At 45.3% G+C, this 18,369-nt stretch overlaps 1 protein-coding gene across 2 annotated transcripts in view; it reads left to right on the top strand.

The window, feature by feature from the left end:
* The window catches only part of LOC122793195 (eukaryotic translation initiation factor 4E-like), an 891,923-nt gene that overhangs the window by 499,853 nt on the left and 373,701 nt on the right, over positions 1-18,369 (top strand). For both annotated transcript variants that reach the window (XM_044061026.1, XM_044061025.1), the window contains one exon: positions 6,015-6,128. In XM_044061026.1, coding sequence (XP_043916961.1) covers positions 6,015-6,128 — 114 coding nt within the window. The remainder of the gene's footprint in view (positions 1-6,014; positions 6,129-18,369) is intronic.

The raw sequence follows: 18,369 nt of genomic DNA, 5'->3' as shown, positions 1-18,369 counted from the left end.
TGAACTACCTCTACTAGCTATCTATATTATATTTACCTTGTAGTTTTCTGCGCTCTGACCAATAGGTAGCACCCCTATCTATCTGTTGGCTAATACTCTCTCCTCCGTTTTCACAGGTATCATCTCTGAATACTCTTACAATTTGTATCCCTTGACTAGTTGATTATCTCCCTGCGGCATCACACTGTTCTTATCCTTTCTCCTCCCACCTTCTAGCTATACATCTTTTTCCTCCTTCCACTCCACTATCCTTCTCTATCTTACACCTGTTGTACCACACTGTACTTATCTGTAAATATTTGCACTGCCTCAGACATCTGCTGCTCTCACATTGTCTCTGTACAATCTTGACCTGCTCTTCCTGCTCCGTTCGCCCTGCAGGCTCACTCCGCTCCCCTACCCCCAGTGCTGTTAACCTTATACCCCAGTATCCACGCCCCCTTCCCCTCTTTAACCTATCACTGACTATTACCACTTAATAGCCCCACCCCCATCCTAACCACTCCTCAACTAGCTTCACACCTTTAACTTCTATCCGTCATCTCTGCACACTTATTATCCTGTACTGGTTGCACTATATAACATTCCTCTCCTACTATTACCCCTATTTAAGCTTTTATTAAGCACTCTCCCTCCTGATACTACACCTCCTTACCTATAAATCCTAATGGCTTCACTACAGAAAACTATATACATAACTCTTTTACTCTTAACTACTATCCTAATTTCTCTATCTATACCATATGCACTAACCTTCTATAAACATTTTTTTCTGTCTGAACATCACCACCCCCGCCAACAAACAAATTCACATTCTCACACAAACTCCCTCAATCACATAAACATTACCTCCACTTCTATCTACTTACTTCCAAAGTGTCATAGATCGACCCATATCTTTTATCTCTACAATAAGAAAACCCTGATTAACTATAACAGACTCTTTAACGTCTATACAAAAACCTCAACAACATCTTCTATTGGATGTTGATATTCACCAAAACCCTGACCCCAACATAATTCACAAAGACCCACAAAACCTAACATCCCATGCTATCCTTACACCAAAAAGACCTTCAAACTCACTCTTAATACCTCACCTCAACATCTGTAGCATTGACAACAAAATTACCCATCTACATTCACTCTTAGTGCATACATTTGATATCCTCTGTATTACAGAAACATGGCTAAAGCCTAAGACCAAGAAATTACCCCTCCTGGATATAACATCCTGAGATGTGACCGCAAAACAAAAAAAAAGGAGGAGTAGCCGTTCTGTATAAATCAGAACTTCAGGTCTCATCCTTTAATGTGTTCCTACCCCGAGATACTAATGCAGAAACCCTTTCTGCTAAACTTCAAATCAACAACTCAAAATCTATCTACATAATGTGTGCCTATCTTCCCCCGGAAATAATATCAATACTCTGGAAAACTTCCTTAGCTGCCTTACTACTCATCTACCTCAGGAAACCCTTGTCCTGGGTGATTTTAATATAGACTGGGCTACCTGTAGCTCCCCAAATCCTATCTCCAACATAAATCTATACGTTTTTTCCCAAATAATTACCTCCCCTACTAGAATCCATAAACCAAGTGGTAAAGAAACTACCCTAGACTGGATCCTTATAAACAGCCATCCTAATGCATATAAATCAGGTACCCTTCCAGATGATATGAGTGACCATGTTCTAACTTATACAATTAAACAAAAAACTCATAGCCCCAATGATAATAGTTACAAAACCTCTCGCTCTAAAAAAACATTTTCATCCAGACAGCTTCCAAAATTAACTCAAAGCACGTGACTGGTCCCCACTGCATCATATTCAACTAGATGAAGCAGTCACCTACTTTAATACTAGATTCCTACAGATCCTAGATTACCATGCCCCCTCTCGCTCCAACCAAGTAAAAACCAAAATTGCCCCATGGCTCACAAAACAAACCAGACAAAAGATCCTCCTACGAAATAAAATCTGGGCCAAATGGAGAGCCTCTAAAGGCCCAACAGACCACCTTCACTTTAAGCAACTACGTAATGCAACCAAAAAAGACATTCCACTAGACAAAAAAAACTTTTACCTGCACCTCCAACAAACCCATCAGCAAAAAACGCAAAAGTTCTGGTCAAGCATTAACAAATTACTTCAACCAGGACACTCTAAAACACTTGCCCCAACAGGTATCCCCTATACTAACTCTAAACAAGTTGCTGATGCCATCAACAACTACTTCACTGATGCCATTCAAACTCTAGCTAACACATTACCTCCTGTTAGCACTAGTCCATCTAATACTACAAATAGCCCAGTCCCTACCTTCCATTTACAACCAGTACCTACATCCCTCATTTGCACCCTCCTACAAAAACTTAAACCAGGCACCCCTTCTGCTGACTGTCTTCCAGCAGAATACCTGCAGATTGCTGTTACAACCATTGCCTATCCCATTTCCATCCTTATTAATAGGACAGTTACAGAAAGCACAATCCCATCCATATGGAAAGTCTCCCATATCATTCCTCTACATAAAGGCGGTGTATCTACTGAACTTTCTGACTTTCGACCAATTGCCTTACTCTCTCCAATAGCTAAAATAATGGAAAATGTATACACCGACAATTACTACACCACCTCCTCCAAAATAATCTACTTGCTAACTGCCAGCATGGTTTCAGGCCTCAACATAGCATTACTACTGCCATCCTATCCTTTTCTGACTCTATAAACAAACATTGTAATAACAACTCTCTTTCCTCTATACTATTCATTGACCTTTCAAAAGTATTTGACATGGTTAACCATCACCTACTTATGGACAAACTAAAAGCCCTATCACTTGACCCACAATCATTACTCTGGTTTAAATCCTATCTGGAAAACAGGCACCAAGCAGTGCTGTGGGACAATAATCTTTCTACACCCCTCTCTGTCAACATTGGAGTACCTCAAGGCTCTATTTTAGGCCCTCTTCTCTTTTCAGTTTTTATTGATGATCTAAATGCCAAAATTCCCCAAGCCACCTGCATACAATATGCAGATGATTCTACTTTAATATGCACAGCAAAGTCCCCAACCTTTCTGCAGACCCTCACCCAAACAGTATTTAATATTGTTGAAAATTGGTTCATGCAACATTGCCTCCTCCTGAACCCCAAAAAAAAAAACAACAAAATTACTGCTTTTTGCTCCTACCCAAAAGTCACCACAAATTCACTTCACAGTAACTTTCAACAGTGGAACTAGCATATCCCCTAATACTTCAACTCGTCTCCTGGGTATTACTATTGACCACAACCTTAACTTTGACGATCACATTAAAACTACCATAAAATCTGTCAACAGAAAACTTGGCTGTCTTTATAGAATCAAGCCCTTCCTTACGTCATTAGCTAGAACCACTATTGCCCAGACCCACCTTATCTCTACCCTATTATATGCTTCAGCCATATGTACCAATCTATCCAAAAATAACCTTAACAAACTTGCAACCAGCTACAATAACATAGCTAGATTTGCCACTGGCGCCCCTTTTAGAACCCACCTCTGCCACAACCTTAAACAGTTGGGATGGTTAGAACTGCAGAACCAACTTCAATGTCAACAACTTACTATGACCCAAAAAATCCTTCACCACCCTAATAATATCCCAATCCTCTCTAGCCTTATTACCCCATACAAAAATCTAGCAACACTACGCTCAGCTAATAAACTTCTAGTCTCAGCTATTAAACCTAACAACAGAGCTGGGGACTCACTTTTCTCTAATATAGTGGGAAAAAGCTGCAACCAGCTTCCAAGTGAACTTTTGACTCTTTCTTCTACAGTGCTTTTCAAAAAACGCCTTAAAGAATACCTTAAAACATATTGGCTTTGTCCCTGCTCTAACCCTGACTAATACTTCTCTCCCCAATCAAGCTCTCCTCATACTTTGCTAACCTTTTGTACATGGATGCTGACCTGAACTAACCAGTTATTTAACATCAAACTAGTATCGAACAAGTTTCCCTTTTTACTACTTTATAAGAATCTGTATATTAGCTTTACAAAAAAGAAAATCGACATGTATCCAGTTAGACTAGTCCAGTCAACAAATGTAAAATAAAACAAATAAGTAAATGTTCATCATATTGACCACTGCTGCAGTAGCCTTAACTCTGTCAGTTATATCCTGCCAAGGATGTAACAGCTGGCCAGCTTCCAAAGCTTCAGGGCACCTTCTTATGAGTTCTTTATTACTGTATAAGGGTCTATGGTTAAGGCAGAGAGTTTCCTTACAGTTCCAACATGAGGTATGGTTTTGAATGCATTGGCCAGATCACTGTAACCTGTATGAACAGTATGACTACTGTTGACAGCTTCCGTGACTCTCTAGAAGAGTTTTGCAAAATTTACAGGTGTAATCTCCCCTTGATGAAGTCATATTGCTGTGGGGCAAGCCTAATAAGTTTCTTGATTGCATAATGAATTATAAGTAATGAGATTATGATTTTCTCCATAGTTTTACATAGGTTCATAGGCAAGTACTAGGCTAGCTGGCCTTGTGGGCTATTTTGAGCACAGCCCATTTTTCTTCCAAAAGTGATAATCGAACTCTGTACCCTTGTGTCTGTGAAGTAAAAATCTTAACCATTATGTCAACCCCCCCCCCCCCAAAAAAAATGAAAGTTTCTGGGATTTGAACCCAAGACCTCTCTCACCCAAAATGAGAATCTTACCCCTGGACCCAACAAGCCTTACACAGAGTAGCTCGTGAGCTGATTGTCTATAATTTCCAGGGGATGTGGTAAAGCTGTCCTTGTGTGAAGCATCACCACCGCAGTGTCAGGATTTGGGAACATAGCAGTGGCTAAGCATAGTTTAAATAGGTATGAGAACTTTGAAAAGTTTGGTGAGGGCATGGTTGGCTGCTTATTAACCACCCAGTTTATCAGGACCCATGGAAGAAGTGGTTTTGGTCCTTGGTTACAACTTTAGAATCTGCTCATTTCTTGGACGTGCAGTGAGAGCTCAGCTTCTGCCCAAAGAAGGTACACAAGTTCAGCCTTATGGACCAGTTCTTGTTTTTCCTTCAAAAAGAATGTTTCTTCCATGATTAAACATCCAGTGTTAATGGATGGTTACATGCACCCTTTGCCATTGTTTGATGAACCACATTATGAAAAGTGTTGCTTATCAAACACCCATTCAGTAGGGTGTGTCTGTTTTCATTGCTTTCTTCAGGAATGTGTGTGTTGCATATGTACCATCGACACTTGTTTTAATGGCTCTCAGCTTTATAGTGCTTTGCTGCTTGCACCATGACTCTTCTGGCCAGGCTTCCTTTGGCACACTGCTGCTGCATGATTCTGCCTTGTGAGCTTTCACATTTTGGTCTTTTTGCTGCTTTGTTTCCCCAAGAGGCTTGCTTGTGTCATTTGGGATTTTCACAGCAGTGCACCCATTTCAAAGGTTTGTTGATATTACATAACAACAGATGTGTGCTCTCACCATGTAAGGGTATCTTTGAGAGAGATCTTTGCATTGGTTGATTCTCCTGCTCTCCATGTACTTGAACAGCCCCTTTTTCCAGCAGCAGTGATTGACACTCCCTGTGTTTGGCTTTCAAGTATCCCACAATTTTTGTAATTTATTTGTGTGTGTTAAAGGTTGTGCTGTTGCATTTGATGAGGGTTAAAAAGGAGAGAAACAAGGGCTGGTTATATTCTCCTAGCCCTGTTTTTTGTAATTTTAACCCTTTGGCATGTATAGTCAGCAGGGATATGCACACATGGTGTTATGAATGGAAACAAAAAATAGCTAAGCTGAGGATTGCAGAAGGGAAGATAAGGAAATACCAACAGATAATCCACTTCAGAGATCTTTTCAATGATCATCTAATAATGGTGAGTACCTCTACATGGCATTTCCTTTGTAATTGCCCTGTCTGTGTTTGTATTTTAAAAAACAATCTGTATCCTGCCTGCCCATCTACCATTTTAAGCTGTCATTAACTTTTTTTCTAAATAGGATGGTATAGAACCTATGTGGGAAGATGAAAGGAATAAACGTGGAGGGAGGTGGCTCCTCACTCTGAGCAAGTCACAGAGACGACTTGAATTGGATCGTTTTTGGTTAGAAACAGTAAGTGTTTAACATTGGTGTATGTCATGAGGCCCTTTGCTTTGTTCTGAAGTATGTTTTTTAGTGCCACATCCAAGTAATGTTCATTTAAGGTTTATGCTGAATGAAATGTAGTAGCTTGAGGGTCATTATTGTGTCGTTTGGCTATTGACTTGATCTGCTAAGGAGCTTTAGGCTCTCTTCCAAGAGGACTGTGCTTTATGCGTATGCATCTCAGCTGTTGAAGTTTTCTCAGGCTACTGTCATACCTACTTGCACTCTTGTTGTTCTCCTCCTCCTCCAATTTCTTCCTGCTATTGCAAACATTTGATAGCATTCTGTCAGGCCCATGCTACTGTGGTAGTCCTAATTCTAGGATATTTCCTTTGTTCCTGAATATTGGTTGAGTTGATCTTCTTTGTAGTGGCTCCTTCTTCCTGCGACATTGAGGGACAGCATCTGCCAGCCTTTGGTTTATTTTGGGAGGGGGTCCTCTCATTATGATTTTTCTCACTGTCTCTTGTTTACACTCTTCTCACAGAGAGCCTTTCTTTTTCTGCCTGTTTTTACTTTTACCTTTGCTTGGATCATAAACGAAGTTTCTGCCTTTCAGGGAACTTCCATAATGATCTTTTCATGCATTTCCATTTTTCCATGATTTACTGTTGGAAATTTGAGATCTGATGTCAGTTTTCATTCATTCCTCAGTGGATGGGTTCATAGGAAGTTACTAGGCTATTTTCCCTGAAGCCCTTACAAGGTTAGCCACGAAATTAGCCCATGTTCCAATAAGTCAGCACCCGATGCCTCTGTCCGTCAGGGATGCAGGTGGAATACCAGGGGTGTATTTTCTGTTCCCCATCCAGTTATCCAGGTTGCACTTAAAAAGGGTTAACAAGGTACTCTGCTTTACATGGAGAGGGAGTCTATTCCACAGAAGGGGGAGTCTCTGGGACACAAATTTGTCCCACCAACAAGTCCTATTGATGTCACAGACCAGGTTGAAGTCACGCATATGGGTTGCTTGAATGGAGCTTAACTTGTGGATATGCAGCAGTCCCATCAAAGCAGGGTCTGAAATTGCTTTGTATGCCAGACACAGGTCACTTCTGAGGAGTCTGTAGGAGACTGCATAGAGGGGACAGGGCCTTTGGCTTATCTGTGTAGGGTAGATGTTTGAGGCCCTGTATTCTCCTGGTAAGGAACCTCTGTGGTCTCTCCAGCTGCTACATATGCTTTACGAGGTACATGCTGAAAGAGGCATTGTACTCAATAATGGGTCTTATAAGGGAAGAATACAGGGATGTTATGACCTCTTTGTCCCTGAATGAGATACCCTTACTAATGAGGTGGGCCATGTAGAAACTTTCTGTACAACGGAGGCAATATGGTGGTCAAAAGTCAAATCTGAAGTAGTTAACTTCATTTTTATCTGCAACCTGTGGGTATTCGGATCCATATCGGATCCGAGCTGGTGACTTTTCAAGCATCTGCTCTGAGTTCCAAGCTCCTCCCCCTTACCCATAACCCATCACCATCTCCTACCTTCCCTCAGATCTTGCTTGCCACTTGGTGCATCAGCATCATGATCTCCGTAGCTGTGAGCATAGGGTTGTAGTAAGTGCCTTTTTGGTCCTTTTTTGTGAGTTGAGTGTGTGTTGTCAGTTAGTTCCCTTTCCTTCCCCAAATGCTTGTTCGTCAGTAACAAAAAAAAAAAAAAAAAAAAAAAAAAAAAAGTCTGTTTGTAAAGTAGTTTAGTGGAGGCCCTCCCTCCCCCATAAATGTGTGTGCTTATAGTGTGTTGGAGTTTGGTAGGTGGGCTGTGTGTGTAGAATGTCTGTTCAGCCCAAACCTACTTTTAAGAAATGCACAGTGTGTGGCCATAAGCTTTCACTAGCGGATGGTCACACTCTGTGTGTTGTTTGCCTGGGTGTTATCAGTGCAGTGTGTGCACCGGTTTTAACCCTAGGGCCTTGAAAGAAAGGAAGGCCAAACTGGTGGCTAAAGGCCTTCTACCTGCTTCCACGCTGGACTCGTCAGCCTTGGCTTCTGGTCCTGCAGCTGCTACCCAACCTCCCCCTCGAACTGGGACTCACCCTCCCACTAGACCTGTTGAAGGGGAGGCCAAAGGAAGAGTCAGAAAAAAGGATAAGGACAGAGAGAAAAGGGGATAGGCCTCGTAAACGGTTTCCTGATAGGGAGTCCTTCCCTAGCCCGCCTTCTAAGGTGTCGAGACCTACATCTCCTAGGCTCCACTACCCGAGATTCTCCCCAGAGCCTTTGGATCTGTGGACTTCATCCAGGTTATCGCAGCGACCAGCCAGGTCTGAGTCTGTCGCTTCCTTGCGCTCGTCTCTGAGTCTCTCTGAATTGGATATGGACAGGATAATGAGGCAATTTATTTGGACCCAAATGGTAGTCTTGCCAAGCCCCTATCCCTCCTGAGGGGGGACCTCCATGCCCTTCTTTCATCTGATTTCTCCTTCCTCGATCTGGCCTGCGGTTTCGGGGTTTATGGATCTGAGGATCTTAGGAGCTGGGGGTTCGGCACCGACTGTTCCTCCAACCTCGACTCCAGCGATTACCTTTAGTTCCTGGGATCCGACCAGTTCAGATCCAAGCAACTCTCTGGGCCGAGGACGGGGACTCTGATCCGATGTGATGGAGGTGTCTTTGGCTCTGACTTTGTCAGATTCGAGCCATTCCTTTGGAGCTCCAGCTACCGCATCCTCTACCCCGATCCTCACGGCAGACCCCGGGAGAGCTTCCTCCTTGTTGGGTGCTAAGGAGGTGCGCTCTCCATCGGCGTTCGATGTGGTGGAGATGGCTCTTTCCCAAGGATTGAGACCCCAGCCCTATTTCCTTGGATTCTGCCCAGACTCCCTCGGATTCAGTTACGACTCCCTTCAGCTTGTCCCAGGGACAGGCCGTGCTAGAGGAGACCTAGGCGGTTCCCCTGGAGGGAACCCCCATTGCTCACGAGCCCTCTTCAGAGAGTCCCACTGAAGAAGGGTCCCCATAAGCTCACATGTAAAAGGAGGCACCTGGACTCCCCCGAGCCCTTGACAGAAGACACTGATTTAGATGGAGAAGGTTCCCCCAGGTCACCTCCCGAGGATGTCTCCTTTGGAGACATCATGGAGATCCTCCGCCGGAGGGGAGGTTGGTCAGCCCCAAAACCTTCTATGGATGAATCAGTCTTCCTGGAGGCTTTTGGCCCGGGCCCATCTTCGTTGTGGGTGTCCCCGCCTGCGGATCCCTTAGTGGATCTTATCACCACGCGGGCATGGAAGGAGCCTGACACCATAGAGCTGATACCTAAACGCCCAGACAAGATTCTCTCTCCACCCTCAGACAGACCTGGTATAAAGGATCCCCGTGGATGCTATGGTGGTTGCAGCCACCAAGCGGGAACTGGCTCAGGAGAGTTCCTCGGTCCACCCTCTGGACAAGGAGTCCAGGGCGGTGGATCGATTTGGGAAGTGAGTGTATTCTTCAGTGACGTTTTCCATCCGAGCGCTGAACTATTTGGCACACGTTATACGAATGTAGCATGACCTAGTCACGGAGTTAGCTGAGTCGCCCCCAGAGTCTTTGTCGCCTGAGAACAAGCATCTATTCTCTGTGGAAATGTCGACTGTGAAATTAGTATCAAACACATCTATGCGCCTCCTTTCCCATGCTACGGAAGGAGCATTTATAACGGTGGCTATGAGGCGACCTGCTTGGCTCAAACTGTGTCAGTTTGCGGACCCCTTCAAGGCGTCTTTCACAAATGCTCCCTTCGATGGTTCTTCTCTTTTTTGGGAGGACCGTACGTGACACCCTTGTCCAGAGTGAAAAGGATGGGAAGACTTTGTCTGCCGTTGGAGTCTGCTTCTCTAGCCCCCAAAGATCCTTTTCTAGGAATCAGAGAGGGCAAAAGATGTGGTTCAGAAAATCACAGTTTTCTCGGGAGTCTCAAGACAACTCGTTCCCTAGAGGCAGAGGGGGACAGGATGGATGCCGCCCCAGAGGCAGAGGGGGTCCGAGGAACTTTTGAGTCTAGTGAGCCCTTCTCGGACAGGCCCATGCAGCAGCCCTGAGGGCTTGTCCGACTGTCCTACTCTGGAGGCAGTCGGGGGAAGATTATCATTGCACCCAACGGCTTGGGAGTCCATAACTGCAGATCATTGGGTGCTTCAATAATATCCAGAGGCTACACCATCCTGTTTTGTGACCCCTCCCGTCCAACCAAACTGCCTCCCAGATGTCCCACCCGCTCAAAGGGAGACGGCAGCGCTAGAGATTTCTGTGCTGCTTCACAAATGAGTCATCAAACCGGTCCCCCCCAATCGGTCTGGAACAGGTGTTTACTCCAGGTTTTTTTAGTGCCAAAAAAGACAGGGGACCTCAGGCCCATTTTGGACCTGTCAACCTTAAACCTGGCTTTCGCCAAGCAGAAATTCCAGATGGTCACCCTACAGTCCAGTCTACCTTATCTTCGAGAATGCGACTGGATGTGCTCAATAGACCTCCAGGATGCTTACTAACACATCAAGATTCGCAGAAGCTCCTGGAGATTCCTTCGCTTCTGGCTGGGGGCCAATCATTTCCAGTTCAGAGCCGTACCCTTCGGTCTCACCACAGCCCCCAGGGTGTTTACCAAGGTAATGGCAGTCGTAGTGGCTCACCTGAGGCTTCAGGGAATTCAGGTATTCCCTTTCCTAGATGATTGGCTCCTCGCTGCTTCCACCAAGCGTCATCTTTGCCTAGCCAGAGACTCCTTCCTTCATCTTGCAGACTGGCTAAGGATCACTATCAGTATTTCCAAGTCCCTCTTGGACCTGGTGCAGATCTTGGACTTTGTCGGGGCACGGCTGGACACCCTTTGACTGAACGTCTTCCTAACTCCAGACAGGATCCAGAGCCTATGGGCCCATATATCAGTAGTTCTTGGCCCCAGGTTTCCAAAGGTGAGCGACGTTCTCAGAGCCCTGGGCTCTATGGCTGCAATAATCTCTATCCTCCCCTGTGTGCGTCTTCACATGCGTGTTCTTTAATGGACTCTAGCCGTACAGTGGTCTTGGCTAGATCTCCCCATGGAATATCCAATTCAAATCAGCAAAGCCTGCAGGGCACCACTTCTGTGGTGGCTCCAATCACCGGAGGTCTTAGTGGGATGCCCATTCATTTGTTTCACCCGCAGCCCAAGCCGCAGTGACCATGGATGCCTCCCAGCTCTGGTGGGGGGGGGGGGCATTATCTGGGGAGGATGGTCCCAAGGCATGTGGTTCTAGATTGAGACCAGATTGCATATCAGTGTTCTGGAGATGAGAGCAGTGCTTTTAGCGTTGCAAGCCTTCCACACTGTTCTTCCTCTGGGGGCTATTGCATTTCAGTCAGACAACATGTCGGTTGTCTGGCACATCAACAAACAGGGAGGATCCAGGTCTTACACTTTGTGTCGCGAGGCCATGAGAGTGTGGGAGTGGGTGATCTCCACCAGTTGGGTTCTGATTGCAACGCACATCCCGGGATGCTACAACATTTTAGTGGACAGACTGAGTTGGGCTTTTCTAATGCCATACTAGTGGTCTCTGAAACAATCTATAGCGGAGGAGATCTTCCTTGCGTGGGGGTCAGCCTTGCTGTTATCTCTTCGCATCTCCTTCCAATGCGAAGTGTACCGAGTTCTTCGCTCTGATCCCTTGACCAGGGAACCCCCCCCAAAGACGCTCTGGTCCATGCTTTGCCTCCCGGGTCACTGTATGCTTATCCCCCGTTACCTCTAATTCTGAAGTTTCTAAAGAAAGCTTGCCGACTGAGGTGCAAAGTGATCCTCATTGCCCTGTTCTGGCATTGTCCGGTGTGGTTCCACTTCCTCTGGTCTCATGTTCTAGCTCCTCCTTGGATTCTGGATCCCTGCCCAGATCTCATTTCTCATCCCTCGGACACTTGTCCGCCCAACCTGGACAGTCTCAAGCTGACGGCTTGGTTGCTCCAGTTCCCTTGATTGCCAGGACTCCCCAGTCTTTCATCTTCATTAAAAACTATTCTGGTGGCTTCCCATAAGGCCTCCAGTAGGAAGATTTACCACAGTAAATGGAAATGATTCTCTATTCTCAGAGAAACCTGGATCCTTTTACAGCCCCTGAACCTGCAGTGTTGGATTTCTTAGCCAATATTTTTCAGCATAGGGCTAGTTCCTCCACTGTGAAAGTGCAACTGGCAGCTATTTCGAATTTTCACATTGGCGAAAACATGAATGCCCTGGCCACTTCTAGATTGTGTAAGGCTTTCGTTAAAGGCACCTTTCTTTTGCGTCCACCAATTAAGGACTCTGTTCCTCCTTGGGACCTTACCTTGGTTCTCCAGGCATTAGTTGCTCCCCCCTTTGAACCTGCAGCATCAGTAGATTTTAAGATGTCCTTCATGGATGCATCTGCAGTCATAACAACAGGGTTGTCCTGTCGTCAGGCAGCCCTTCAGTCGGCCGGATTCCAAAGTCCGGGTCCGGCTTCGGCTGATGTCGCACTTCACCCGACGTCATCTCTGTTGGTCTTCGGGTATAAAAGCATCAGCCGACGCCATTTTCCTCAGTCTTTCTTGCCGCGTGGCGCCCGAAGCAGAAGCTGTTCGCAAGTGCCGGTCGGTCGGATCCAGAGATTACTTCTACCGAATACTACTTCGAAGACTTCTAAAGCTAAGTACCCCGTTGGGGACTCTTTCTTGCCTCAGCCGATGTCAGAAAAAGTTAATAATTGTTTAACCTGTGGGAAACAAATACCTCATAAAGATTTCCACTCTTATTGTCTGCCTTGTTTAGGCCCAGCCCACGACGTAGCAGCCTGTTCGGCCTGTGTTTCTTTCAACCGACGAACGCTTAGGCGTCGGTCGGAGTTTGCAGAACAGTTTTTCGGTTCTGATTTTGCGTACATTATGCCGTCGGATCCTCCGACTACCCAATCTGCCAAAAAACGCAAACATAAAGACCGGCACTCGCGGTCCGCGGTTTCGGCGAAACCATGGTTAAGCAAACGCGAGTGTCTCTGTTTCGGCCGAAACCGAAAAAACTGATCAAAGTACAGCTGAACCTATCTCTACAACTGAGGCCCCTGCTACCACTCTTGAATCGGCCTCAGAAATTTTATCCACTACGGTGGTTGCCACTGACTTATCAGACACCATTCCCTTGGATGTCTCTACCCCAGCACGTGGTGCTGCTAGGCCTCCAGCAGCCATGTCCATTAAGGCCTTCGCCAGGGCTAAAACAGCCAAGACTACTAAGACAGTGCCTGTTAAACCCCCCACAACCAGGCCCTCTTCTAGTTCTCAAATGCTTACTTTGGCAGAAGATTTAATTTCATTAATTAGAGGATCTCAATCTCACCCAGACAGGGCCTCTCAGCCCCAGAGAAGAGACCTAGGGCAGAGCCCCTGAGCCAGTGTCCTCTGATGATTCTGCTGACGAATCAGACATAACTGACCAGCCAGAGGCTCCTTTCTCCAATTTTGAAGATTCTGATGCTGAAGAATCCATCCCAGCTGCTTCCCCACCAGAAGAATTCTCCTTTGGGGAAACCTTACATGCCATGCGAGAGCAGTTCCAATGGCAGCAACAGGATTTTCAGACTCCAGAAAAGACTTAGGACCTTTCTGCACCTCCCACAGCACAGGCCCTTAGCTATACCTCCTGTTCTCTCTGTGGTGGATGATGCTTTCAATGATGTCTGCTCCGCTCCAGATTCTTTACCCCAGCCCCTGCCAGACGAGACAGATTTTACAGGGTGCCAGACACTCATCACCACCTTTACAAGGCACCACTTGCAGACCCGAAACTATATCCCAGGGTCCCAAGGCAGTAGCGCGACCATAGCTAAAACCCTATTCCTTCTGAAAGGGAAGCAAGGTCATTAGACAGATGGGGTAAAAAGGTCTACACTTCAGCTACTCTCTCAGCTAGAGCTTTAAACTGTCAGTTTCACATGATACAATACCAAGAGTTTATGCTTGATCAGTTAATTAAAAAACTAACCACTGATGAATCTCTTGATAAGAAATATGTATTAGAAATGGTAAATAACATACAACAGGTTAGCAACCATTCCTTAAAATGTGGCTATGATGCACTGGAGGCTTCATTTAGATCAGCCATGACTGGCACAGTGATAAGAAGGCATGCATGGCTAAAGGAGCAAGCTTTAGCGGATCATGTTAAAGCTAAGTTGCTAGATGCTCCTATGGATAAGACAAGTTTGTTTGGTACACCTGCCCAGCAGGTTATGAAGAAAATGGAAGAAAAGGCAAAATCTGTTCAAACGGTTAAAGATTTCTTGCAGGTTCAACCCCAAGGTTTAGCAGGAACTGGCCTGCCAAAAATTGGTCCTTTCCTGACTCCACAAAATTTCAAAGGGGCAGGAATAGACGTTCCAGAGGCAGAAACCAATCCAGAGGAGGTGCCTACAGAGGACGACAGTGGCAAGGTAACAACAGAGGCACAGACACAACCACTGCCACTACATCAGCACAACCACAGTGACTTAACCTAAATCCGCCTACCAGGGAACAAATAGCAGCTCCTCTAGGCGGAAAGTTAACCTTATTTTCAAAGAACTGGCACTACATAACAAAAGACAAGTGGATTTTACAAACCATAGATCAAGGTTACCGGTTTCACTTCCACACTTTACCAGTCAAAGAGGAATGCCAAATCTACCTCCAAATCAAAAACAGAGGCACTACAACAGATAATGGAGTTAGCAAACATGAGAGCTGTGGAAAGAGTGCCAACAGCAGAGCAAGGAAAGGGGTTCTACTCCAGACTATTCCTAGTTCCAAGAAAGGAAAAAGTTGGAGACCAATTCTCGACCTGTCCACCTTAAATACATACATCATTGTCCCAAAATTCAAAATGCTGACCCTACAGCAACTTCTTCCCATGCTGGGCAAGGAGTCTTGGCTGGTAACTCTAGATCTCAAGGAGGCATACCTGCACGTCCCCATTCGACCAATCTGCAGAAGATACCTCAGATTTCTTGCAGGATCAGAGCACTATCAATTCTCAGCATTGCCCTTTGGCTTATCTACTGCCCAGAGTATTCACAAAATGCCTGGCATCAGTAATCGCCCATTGCAGACTACAGGAATTCAAATTTACCCATACCTGGACGACTGCCTACTACAAGGGGACAACAAAAGCAAGCTGACAACAGATTTACAAAGGGTCATTTACTTGCTACAAGCACTGGGATACACAGTCAATTTACAAAAGTCAAGGCTGATACCATCCCAAACAAGGACATTCTTGGTGGAATTGGACACAGTAAAACAAATGGCATTCCTGACTACAGAAAAACAAAAGAACTCCCTCTTTACTTCTTGGCACTAACAAAACTGAACAAGTTAACAGCAAGAAAAGTACTGCAGGCCTTGGGCTTCATGGCATCATGCATAATCTTGGTCCCATTTGCCAGACTACATATGAGAAAACTACAGTGGTACCTAAAGAATTTATGGTCCCAACACAGACACAGCCTAGAAACAGAAATCCCACTAATTCCATGCTTAAAGCAGGAGTTCCTATGGTGGGCTCAGGCATGTCAGTCAAACCCAGGCCTACCCTTTCGCAGATGTCAAGCAAGCCAGACCATCACAACAGACGCTTCAGACCTAGGATGGGGGCCCACATGCTGGACAAATGCGTGCAAGGATTGTGGACACAGGATCAACTTCACCTGCACATCAACCTAAAAGAAATGCTGGCAGTAAAACTGGCAATCCAAAAGTTCAAACCATTTCTCCAAGAGGGCCAGTTGATGATAAGGACAGACAACACCACAGTCATGTGGTACATCAACAAACAGGGAGGCACTCATTCATACCCCTATGCAGAATGACTTTGGAGCTGTGGACCCTGGCACTCAGCTACAACATCCAGTTACAGGCAATATTTGTACCGGGAAAAGAAAATACTCTAGCAGACATATTAAGCAGAACCACATCGGATGCCCACGAATGGAAGCTGCACCGGACATCTTCAAGACCATCTCAAAGAAATGGGGAATGCCTCAGATAGATCTATTCGCATCACCTCTCAATCACCAGCTCAAAAAGTTCTGCACAAGGACATTCCACCCACTAGCATGGAAAGTGGATTCGCTCTCCTTCAGCTGGAAAGGCCTAACAGCATATGCATTCCCACCTCTTCCCTTGATACACAAAGTACTACTAAAAATCAAGGAAGAACGTCCAAGGATAATCCTGATAGCTCCAAACTGGCCAAGACAACACTGGTACCCACTGCTGAGGAGCATGTCTCGGAACAATATGTGGCCAATACCCCTTGTGCCTTTGATGTTAACTCAGAACAACTACAGCATCATACATCCAAACCTAAAACGCGTTGCAACTGACTGCATGGAACATCACATAGCAGCAGCTAATCCAGAACTTTCCCAAAGAGTTAAAGACATTATTCTTGAAGCACGCAGACCTTCAACAAGAAGGAACTATGCTGGAAAATGGAAAAGGTTTGTCATTTGGAGTACGGAAAGAGGAAAAGATGTGTCAAACATAGATATGCCTAACATTCTGGAGTATCTGGCGAACTTCTTCATTCAGGCCTGTCCTACTCCTCCATCAAGATACATGCATCAGCTATTTCAGCAGAATACAGCTTTGATCCACCTGTTTTTCGCACCCTTTGCTCAGGCAGTTCCTCAGAGGAATCAAGAATGTAAAACCTCCAAGGAAACCACCATTACCAGCTTGGGACTTAAACTTTGTGCTAGAAAAGTTGACACTATCACCCTTTGAACCAGCAGCAACAGCAGACCTACAACACCTGTCATGGAAAACTGCTTTCCTACTGGCAATTACTTCAGCAAGGAGGGTTTCAGAACTACAGGCCTTAATGGCAGTGCAACCCTTCCTAATCTTCCACCAAGATAGAGTGTCCATGAGGACTAATCCTACATTTATGCCTAAGGTGGTATCCAGAGTGTCTTTAAACCAGGCAATCCACCTACCTACCTTCTTTCCCAACCCACAAAACAGAGGGGAAAGAATACTGCATACCTTGGATGTACATAGACAGCTACGCTACTACTTGGACAGAACAAAAATAGCAGAAAGACTGACCAACTTTTGTAGCCTATGCAACAGGAAGGGAAGGAAAAGCTATTTCCAAACAGACAATCTCCAAATGGATAGGAAATTGCATACGATTCTGTTACTCCTTCCATGGAAAACCAATTCCACAGAACATAAGACCTCATTCTACAAGGGCAACAGCCACTACCACAGCCTTCTTACGAGGAGTGGCAACCAAAGACATTATTGAGGCGGCTACTTGGACCTCCGTGCATACATTTGCCAAGCATTATAATTTGCCTCTATATTCCAGATCCCGAGCAGGGTTTGCCACTGCTGTACTGCAAGGGATCCTAAACACACCATAATCTACTTTTATCCTCCTCCCCTAGTTGGCTATGGTATTCTACCCAGTTGTTATGACTGCAGATGCATCCATGAAGGACATAGTACAGTTTTGTACCTACCATAAATGTAGATGTCCGAACTGGATAGCATCTGCAGTCAGGATTACCCTCCCTCCTTCCCCTCTGTGGTACTCCTAGGGTGTTTACCCTCCTAATAGCTAGCTGGTGGGGAGTCTTTATGGTGTATTTGTTTGTATATATGTACATACATGCTTATTTTTGTGTTTACCTCTATCTTTTTGGAAACATTGGCATCTATCCAAATTTTAGCCTTCAAGAGGGCTGCTGGCATCTGGGGCAAGAAACACTGAGGAAAATGGCGTCGGCTGATGCTTTTATACCCGAAGACCAACAGAGATGACGTCGGGTGAAGTGCGACATCTGCCGAAGCCGGACCCAGACTTTGGAATCCGGCCGACTGAAGGGCTGCCTGACGACAGGACAACCCTGTTGTTATGACTGCAGATGCTATCCAGTTCGGACATCTACATTTATGGTAGGTACAAAACTGTACTTTATCATCTTGGAAGACAGCCTTGCTAGTGGCCATTACGTCGGCTAGGAGGGTTTCTGAGATTCAAGCTTTGTCTGCTGTGCCCCCTTACTTGATCTTCCAGAAGGACAGGGTTTCTCTCCGCACAAACCCTTCTTTCTTACCAAAAGTGGCTTCTGAATCAAACATTAATCAAACAATTGACCTGCCTGTTTTCTTTCCAATTTTTCAGAACAAGGGTGAATTTAAACTGTATTTGCTAGATATTCATAGACAACTTTGTCTTTAT

The sequence above is a fragment of the Protopterus annectens genome, chromosome 2.part0 (genome assembly GCF_019279795.1).
Source record: "Protopterus annectens isolate FY-2018-M chromosome 2.part0, PAN1.0, whole genome shotgun sequence".
Taxonomy (NCBI): Eukaryota; Metazoa; Chordata; order Ceratodontiformes; family Protopteridae; genus Protopterus; species Protopterus annectens.
Note: the sequence above shows the minus strand (reverse complement) of the source record. Positions and strands in the feature narration are given on the sequence as shown.